Below are 8,566 nucleotides of genomic sequence, written 5' to 3' on the forward strand. Positions count from 1 at the left end.
ATGATTCATAACTGCTGAGAGAGTATAGAGCGTCAGTCTGAAGTACTTACAGCCCTGATTCACATGAGACGTGTGTAACATGAGAACAGCTATGATTTTAAATGATTTTTGTCTCTTTAAACATTTGTGTCCATTTTCATAGCAGCAAATATCACAGACGCTGAGACACAAACAGCTACAGCATCCCAGAACCAGTCGGCGACTAGACTCCCAGTTAGAAGGATGAGTGGGACAGTTAAAGATGTCCTGCTGCTTTAGCTGTTTAAGGTGGAGAACATCTCTAGACTCATAGGAGAAAGGCTGCAATCTGCAGGACCTGAACCAAAACCGATAAGCTAAGAGCACGTTGGAAATCTTTTATCTAGAAACACAAATAAAACATGAATGTGAGAAGAAAACACGTGGAAACAGAATTCCTCACATAACCAACCATACGTGTGCTGCTTTAGCACACGTGGCCCGTGTAACTCACACAAAGTATAAATGCACAAGAGTTCATGCTTTCAGAGCCACAGGCCTGGTTTTATTCAGAGAACATTCAGAAATGCTAATGAAATACATAAACGGTTAACATTTAGCGTCCGATACACCTCGGCTTACAGAGAAAAACCTTTAAATGTGCCTCCATCTCAGCCTTAAACAGGGCGGATCAAATCAAACCTAAATCTATGCACACCTTTCCAAGAAAAGAACTTTTCGTGTTTGCATTTTACACGACCTCTCGTCCGCTTTGGAGACCGGCGGAAACGGCCAGATACTGGGGGTGAAATACGAAATCATCAGCGGCTTAAATACTGAGCAGCGGGCGGCACTCGCCCTTCGCCTCACACAGAAGTGAAGGTGCAACTTGTGCCGAAAACGGGCTAAATCCCCATCATCCTTCCTGTTGGTCCAGGAGGAGACACCGGAAACATTATCTGGACATGCATGCAGAAAAACAGTGCTGGTCACGATGAACGGAAGCAGTTCTTACGGATGCGGGCTCCCAGCAAACGCCTGAACTCTGCTGCGACGCGTGAACACAGCAGTGGCTCTGGGAGCCGCTTCACTAAAACATCAGAGTCATTTTACGCGTCCCGTTCTGCGTCATCTGGCTCTGGATCGCTTGACAACGATGGTACCGGCAACCATATCATACACAGTCCTGTTGTGCTGGAAGAAGAGGAGTGTGATGAAGGCTGGGAAGAAGAAGGCTATGGAGAAGTTCTTATTCAAAGCCCGGACAGTTGATCTGGAAGGACGGACAGAAACAAGAGTTCAGTCTTCCCAACCGCCTCCTTAGACAGCTCCCTGAAACATAAACGAGCCACTCACGCAGAGAGAGAGACGTTAGTGGCTGGCACCACGAGCACCCTGTTGGGCTGAACCAGAACCGACGAGTCACACGTAACGACTCTGAGTCCGAGGAGAAACTTCCCTGGCGTGGCACCTCCTGCTCCCCAGATGCACACAATCTGACAGGAGAAAAGCGTGAAAGTTCACCTCGAGTCTTCCTAAAACGTTTAAAACACAGACTTGAGTCTAAACCGGCAGTGAGCCTCACCTCATAAAAACACACCAAGATCCGGTACACTAGAGCAACAAGCATCATCTTCTGCAGCTCCTCCATCGACGTGTCCTCGTCGATCTCCTCCACGATCAAATGCATGGCAAACTTGGAAACATCCCTAAAAACAATGGAAAAGACAAAAAAATCCAAATGTTATGGTCATGGTGTTTCTGTTGTCATGACAACGCTGTTTACACCAAATCTAATTAACCCACTTGATTCCACTCAGATGCATAATACTGATGATTATAGAAGCTTTGATGAAAAACAAGATGAAGAAGTCCACCATCTCCGCCATGAGTCTCTGGAGAGGAGAGGGGATGCTGTACTCCCGCCCTGGTGGAAGCGAGACACAGCGGTAAGTTTTAGTCCTTCAGAGGCTGAGAAACCAAACGTTCAAGGTTTATTTTCCCAAAAGTGAGACACAAACGTCACATTAACCTTACTAGTGTCAACGCGGTCTGATTCAGTCATCATCTGAGTCATAATTGGAGTTTAACCTGAATAAAAACAAGAGAGTCGACGACAGAATGTTCCAGAAGGTGCTAAACGTGGCTTTAGTGAACACTTTAGATGTCTCATCAACGGTTTGTCTTTATTTCACTTCACAAGTTTCATTCATCGCTGTCCTGGTGTGACGTCATAACCCGGCCGCAAAAGCCACTCACTACTCGTGTTGCGTTCAGGTCACAAACTATAAAATAATACATTTGGCCTTCTGAAAAGCTTTCAGTCTTATCCCAGCCCGTAGTGAACCGTACCGTAACTCCTACTTTTTATTAAACGAAGAGCATGTTTGGGTGTGTGGTCACAAGTGAACGTTTGGACATGAACCAGCTGCAGCGTTTACCCGGTCTCTGCGCGTTTCCGTTAGCTTGAGGCGGCGGTTGGTGCTGCTGCGCGGCAGCGCCGACGGGGGCTTCACCCGCTCGGCTGACCGCAGGTGGATACGGCAACAACGGAAGCCCGAGTGGGCCGGCATGCCAGTCACCAGCCGTGGGGGTTCCGCTGGGTGGCTGTAAATAAGGGCAGGACACCGCCGACGCCGCTAGCCAGCTCTGCCAGTTCACATAGCCAGCGTAGTACTGCCACATCCATGTCTGCAGCTTCTCGCAGTACTCCGCTGTGGTTCCACCGTCAGCGGAAGGTTTCTTCTGGTTGTCTGAACCACGGATTACATCTTTACCAGAAGGTTTATTTTCTCCTTCATCCACTTCCACAGCTTTGTTGTTCATGTCCGCCATGTTTACAAGCACCGTAACGTCGTAAAACGTCATTGATGCCAAATCATTTAGAAAGAAGCTAAACAGAAGTGAAAACAAATAGTTATCGATTATACATATTTGATGAGAGGTTAACAGCTGATATACAAAAGCTTATAAGGTGAAAACTTTTAATAAAGCATTTATTTAGCAGGAGAACTTCAGCCCCTCCCCCGCTTTTCAGCACATAGTGGTACAGTCCAATCAGTAGCTGCACTACTAGACACGGCCACAGGAGGTCAGGGTTTCGCTGTTACAGTTTCAGTTTGACCGCATTATCTTTATTTATTTGTTTATTTTGGACAGTGCATGTTAATGAACATAAAGCAGCTTACATGAATGTAAACATGCCAGATTATAGCCAAAAATTCTAATTTCCATCTGTTGACATAAAAAGACATAATAATTCATAAAAATTCATCATTCATTCATAATAAAAACTCCTTCACCAAACTTACACATACACACCATTCTATTCACAAATGAAACATTAAAACTATAAAACTCATACATGATCACACACTTGATTTGTCCATAACCAGTTTTTAACCTTTGCCTTGAGTCGAGCATTCTCTAATGGGTTGAGGAAGACTGTTCCACAGATGGCCACCCTTGACAGAGGACGTTCTGCCCAAAAGATGTCTGTCTATGTGGTATAAACATTTCTCCTCGAATTGTAGCTCGTGTAGTCCTGTTTGAGCTTTCTTTATGCCTAATGAACTGCTTTAGTGGTGGTGGAGCAAGGGAGTGTAAGACTTTATATATTAAACAGACTCTTTTAAGTTTCATTAAGTTAGTGAAGTTCAGTAATTTATGTTTTTTAACACATGACAATGGTGGTGGGAAGTCGGTTTTTGTCAAGTAATTTTAAACTTTTATAAATGTTTGCACTAGTTTTAAGTGTTGTTGGACAAGCAAGTGACCAGGATGTCAAACAATAGTCCGTATGAGAGATGATCATCGAGTAAAAATAAGTTTTTGCAACATTCATATTTAGATTATTACGTATATGAGTAAAATTTAGATTATTAAATTTAAGTACCTGGGACACTTTATTTATATGACTCTTGAAGGATAATGTTGGGTCTAGAATTACCCCAAGATATTTAAATTCTGGTGCTAGATCAAGCTCTACTCCATCCAGGAATATATTTGACTGCTTCTAGTTTAAGGGGCGTTTTGAAAAAAACATGCAGACAGTTTTTGAGGTGTTCAACATTAGGCATGAGTCCTCCAGCCAGCTAAGCATTAATGCTAAAGCAGCTGTAAGATCTTTTGCCACCTGCTGGACACTGTTTGCTTGCGTAAATATAACTGCATCATCCGCATACATTTGAGCAAATATGTCTGGACAGACTTCAGGTAAGTTATTAATAAAAAGAGAGAACAATAAATGCCCAAGAACAGATCCTTGAGGAACTCCTGTATCACAGTCTAAATATGGAGATTTAACCCCATCCCACACCACAAACTGTTTCCTGTGTGAGAGATATGAGGCAAACCACTGAAGCGCCTGACTGGAGATATTAAACTGAGTCAATCTGGACAACAACATCTGATGGTTTACGGAGTCGAACGCCTTCTTCAGATCTAAAAATACAGCTCCGACACAGCGACTCTTGTCCAGCAAGCTCTTCAAGTTCTCCACTAACGTACAACAAAAAGACAAGTTGGTGTCATGATCCAGGGCTTTTTAGGTGTTTAGGTGTTCCCATCTTGGGATTTATACTCCCTCTAGATTCTGCAAAATCTAACCTCAGCTTGTCGTTCTTTTAACTTGGTAAACCTTTACTTGTTTACGCTTATTTACCTGCGCTGAAAATATGGGAGGAACAGCCTTTTGATTCACCTTAAGACTATTGGATTTGAATGAGATTATTCCTGCAGCCATGTTGTCTGTAGGCAGGAAGTGCTGCATAAACGTTCAGTGATTTCCTGTGACTGATTTAGTCAGGATTAGTGGACAAGTTTGGATGGATTATTTACATACGTATAAAACTAGTCCTCACATAAATCATTTATCCTTATTAGAACCTGGAACCTTATGGCTGAATTTTAAAATAAGACATGGGTTCATTCATGACCACAATGGTTTAGAATACAAGAGCTGAGGCAGTGATTGTATTTATGGATAAAGCCATTTCAAAGCAAGTCTGCACCGACTCAAACGTAATCCTCCGTTCATTGTTTTAGTTGGAAATAAGTCAACGGTCTCTGCTCCATCGGTGCGGAACATGAAAGACTTAAATGCATCCCTCTGATTCAGACCACCTGGCTGCTAACGTTGATTCATGTTTGACCCAATTCTACAAAGAACCCTAATCGAGACTAATTCCACAAACCTGCTCTAAGCTGCGTCTGTGCATCGTGGATAAGAGGCTTCCCACAAACCGGGGGTCACAGCCCTAAACCTCCAACAGGAACTGGGCCTGCCCCCCCCAATTCACTCAAATCCATGTCATAAGGCCCTCATGTTGTGTGCTTCAACAGAAAGCCTTTGTGCACTTGGGCAATGTTTGAAACGCCTCCAACTGGATCCCTTTCAGCAGCAAATTACCACACTTCACTGGTCGTCAGCATGTCGTTCATAAACCGCCAACAACGGGCAGATTCTCGGGAATCGTGGACGAAGCCCAAACATTATAATACATTTAAGCTGCCAAAGCTCCACTTCAGACAAAAATACATTTGATAAATAAACGAACAGAAACCTCATGGTTCAAGTTTTATTTTCATGTTCAACAGCTCAGTGCATTTTTCTTATGCCGCTTTCTCGTACGTCCTCACAGCGACCACGTCGTCCATGACACATTTCTGCATTAAAAAAAAAAAGTTTCATTATTCAAGATGGAACAGTCATGGTGCCGAGGGCCATCACCTAGAGAGGGTGACGGTTTACTCACAGCAGTGAGCTTCCCATCTTGGATCTCCCGTTCCAGCGTGGTCATCTTCCCATCCCAGGACTGTTTCTGCATGAGCTTACCGTTCTCCAGAGTGAAGATGGACTTCAGGTAAAGCAGCTTAGGTTAGAAAGTTATCAAACTTTAAAAGGTGCAAAGATGAAGTTGATGCAGAGTGCTGACCTTGGCTTTGCGTCCATCTGCTGTCGTCTCATCCACCTCTTCATTCAGCTTAAACTTGACCTCTGCGGTCTTCAGAGTACTCTCAGCCTTCATCGTGATGACCCCATCAGCTGCAAGGCTGATCACTAGCTTAGGTTTAGCCAAGTTGCCCATTTGGCGAGTGGCAAAGCTCATCCCTTCAATAAAAACAGTTTTAATTAAGACGCAACATGTTCACATCAGTTAACACTCATTCCTAATTAAAAGCCATTGTAACCAATCAGACGAGCATCTGAACCTACCCACTGCCTTCATGTACTCATCAAAGTTGTCGCTGGAGACTAGAGTCCAGGTTCCTACAAACTGCTCCACCATGATGACCAGAACAAGCTCGGGCTCCTCCACAGACCACGGCTGAAGCTCAGATGGGGGATCACGACGCTTTGCAAATTTTGGCTATTTGAAGCCGGAGCTCCACGTGCAGCTCTCAGAGCTACCAATCATGAGCAGGTGCTGCCGTTGTCGTGGCAACGAGCAGATTAGGGGCGTGTTCTTGTAAGAGATTCTTTTAAGTGAGTTTGAGACTGGCTTACCCTCTTTAAGTCATCAAAGTCTCTGCTTCTGACTTTTGTAATGTTTTCATATCACAGCTATTATTATTATTATTATTATTATTATTATTATTATTATTATTATTATTATTATTATTATATTTTTGACCAGTCATTAAAATAACAAACATTTTCATTTTCAGGGACAATGACGCTTGTTCACGTTATTTAAAACATTAAATTATTTCAGGTCTAATGCAGTTCACTTTTTATTTACTCCTTTAAAGTCTTAAATAACTTTTGCTTCGTTTAAAACAAATCTGCAGTTTTACAATAAATCACACCAGATTTCCTGTTCCAGCAAAAATCTGCACAAAGCGATGATTACTAATCATGACCAGCAGATGGCGCCATGTGAAAGGCAGTCCCATTCAAGCTGCGGTACACACTTAGAAGTAAACTTTATGCAATTACACGGCCTTCATTTATTTTTCCTTTCTTAGATATGTGTTACAGAAACGCAGCAATTCATATTTGTAATTGATATCTGTAACTGGCTGGTGCTGAAACATAAGAAAGTAGGGAAAAGACTAACACACTGCCCTCTAGTGGTGGCCTGTGTACCCGCAGTTAAAATCAGACTCTTAAAAATGTGTTTATTATTATTAATAACAATATAAATAATTATAAAAATAATGATAATATAAATAATTATAACAATAATAAAAACTATATTAACAACAATTAAATTTATAATAATATTGGTAATAATAATAAAATAATAATAACAATAATAATAATTCTTATTCTTATTGTTATTATTATTATTATAACAATAATGATAGTAACTATATTAACAACAATTACATTTATAACAATATTAGTAATAATAATAATAATAATAACAATATAATAGTCATCACAGTAATATAAATTATAACAACAACCATACTACTACTAATATTAATGATTATAATAATAATAACAACAACAATTATAATTATTATGATAACAACTACAACAATAATATAAAACTAATGATAGTAAAGTTCAATATTTCATGTTATGCAACAATTGTGTTTAACATTTTGAATTTTACTCAAAGAAAAACAAGGATAAAGTTGTCACACATGTCAACTTTCTGGTGATTTAGGATTAAAAATACAGACAGAAGTCAGTTTTGGACTGGATTAGAGTTTATTTGTGTATTTTTAAATGAACTTATTTGGGTTTTAATTAAAAACTCACTACTGAGAATTCTTACTGGAATAATGTGTCTTTTTAAAAGAGCACTGATAGTAAAGCAGATATCGTTTTGGTCAACGCATGTGATGATTAAACCACTTTAATATTGATTAAACTAAATAAAACAACTTTTATTCTTAAAACCTGCATGTTTCTAGACTTTTTAATGCGAGAAATCAGTCAAAAGAACCAAAAGGCACCTCCCTATCTGTATGAACTCCATCACTACCACCCTCCTGGTGCTCCTGTCTGAAGATCAGCTCCTCCTAAAGCACCCCGCGTTTTTAAATCACACCTGAAAACACACGACTTCTCCCTGGCCTTCAACTCCCATACCATAAAGCATGAACTCGTCCCTAGTTTTCCACCTTGTTTGATTTTAAATGTGTGTTTTTATATTCTGGTTTTACTTGTTCTCTTGGTTTTAGTTTCTTATCTTCATATGATTGACGCAACTCTTTTAGCTCGTGCTTTTATTTGTTTTTGTGTGCAGCGCTTTGGTCGGTTGTACTGCCGTGTTAAAAGCGCTCTACAGATAAGGTGGTATGGTAGTTACAGAAGTCTTTTCCGTTTGATTAACTAAAATCTTTATAGATGCAAATGAAGAGAGGAAGACTCGTGATTCAGACAAACACCCGGCGACGGCGTTCCTCGCCACCTCATCACTGAGGTGGCTGCACCGACACTTTGGCTCATTATGCTGGAGTAAAACTCTCTTTGTGGTTTAAAATGTTCCACAGCTTTAGAACCAAAAGAACCAAACGGGGCAGGACCAGCAGGACGATTGATGCTCACAGTTTCATTCATGCACCGGTCAAACAGCGATGCATGGTGGGATGAGCGGACTGCTTGTTGCTCTCCTCCGTGTACATGCAGGTGCTTTCCAACAGGCTCCGA

At 41.1% G+C, this 8,566-nt stretch overlaps 3 protein-coding genes across 3 annotated transcripts in view; 1 reads left to right on the forward strand and 2 right to left on the reverse strand.

Moving 5' to 3' along the window:
• Positions 1-494: 494 nt before the first annotated feature.
• LOC107393765 (protein FAM8A1) lies at positions 495-2,972 on the reverse strand. Its single transcript, XM_015972363.3, has 5 exons — positions 2,400-2,972; positions 1,765-1,885; positions 1,544-1,667; positions 1,315-1,454; positions 495-1,231 (listed from the first exon to the last, which is right to left on the reverse strand). Exons 1-5 carry the CDS (start codon positions 2,824-2,826, stop codon positions 1,087-1,089), a joined length of 957 nt encoding a protein of 318 aa, XP_015827849.1. The 5' UTR covers positions 2,827-2,972; the 3' UTR covers positions 495-1,086.
• Positions 1,771-8,566, forward strand: part of LOC107375650 (hairy/enhancer-of-split related with YRPW motif protein 1) — a 19,800-nt gene continuing 13,004 nt past the window's right edge. The window contains exon 1 of the mRNA XM_070551237.1: positions 1,771-1,907. The gene's annotated coding sequence lies outside the window, so the exon portion shown is untranslated. The remainder of the gene's footprint in view (positions 1,908-8,566) is intronic.
• Positions 5,524-6,332, reverse strand: LOC107393766 (myelin P2 protein). Its single transcript, XM_015972364.3, has 4 exons — positions 6,176-6,332; positions 5,895-6,070; positions 5,715-5,816; positions 5,524-5,625 (listed from the first exon to the last, which is right to left on the reverse strand). The coding sequence occupies exons 1-4, from the start codon at positions 6,246-6,248 to the stop codon at positions 5,572-5,574; spliced, it is 405 nt and encodes a 134-aa protein (XP_015827850.1). The 5' UTR covers positions 6,249-6,332; the 3' UTR covers positions 5,524-5,571.

The sequence above is a fragment of the Nothobranchius furzeri genome, chromosome 5 (assembly GCF_043380555.1).
Source record: "Nothobranchius furzeri strain GRZ-AD chromosome 5, NfurGRZ-RIMD1, whole genome shotgun sequence".
NCBI classification, from domain to species: domain Eukaryota; kingdom Metazoa; phylum Chordata; class Actinopteri; order Cyprinodontiformes; family Nothobranchiidae; genus Nothobranchius; species Nothobranchius furzeri.

Excerpts from the sequence above, each read along its gene's own strand:
- LOC107393766 (XM_015972364.3), bottom strand. The coding sequence starts at position 6,248 with ATGGTGGAGCAGTTTGTAGGAACCTGGACTCTAGTCTCCAGCGACAAC. Across the intron at positions 6,071-6,175 it reads TGAGTACATGAAGGCAGTGG|GGATGAGCTTTGCCACTCGC; the intron begins GTAGGTTCAGAT and ends TTTTTATTGAAG. Across the intron at positions 5,626-5,714 it reads AAGATGGGAAGCTCACTGCT|AAATGTGTCATGGACGACGT; the intron begins GTGAGTAAACCG and ends TTTTTAATGCAG.
- LOC107393765 (XM_015972363.3), bottom strand. The coding sequence starts at position 2,826 with ATGACGTTTTACGACGTTACGGTGCTTGTAAACATGGCGGACATGAAC. Across the intron at positions 1,886-2,399 it reads CGGAAACGCGCAGAGACCGG|GGCGGGAGTACAGCATCCCC; the intron begins GTAAACGCTGCA and ends CGCTTCCACCAG. Across the intron at positions 1,668-1,764 it reads ATGCATCTGAGTGGAATCAA|GGATGTTTCCAAGTTTGCCA; the intron begins GTGGGTTAATTA and ends CATTGTTTTTAG.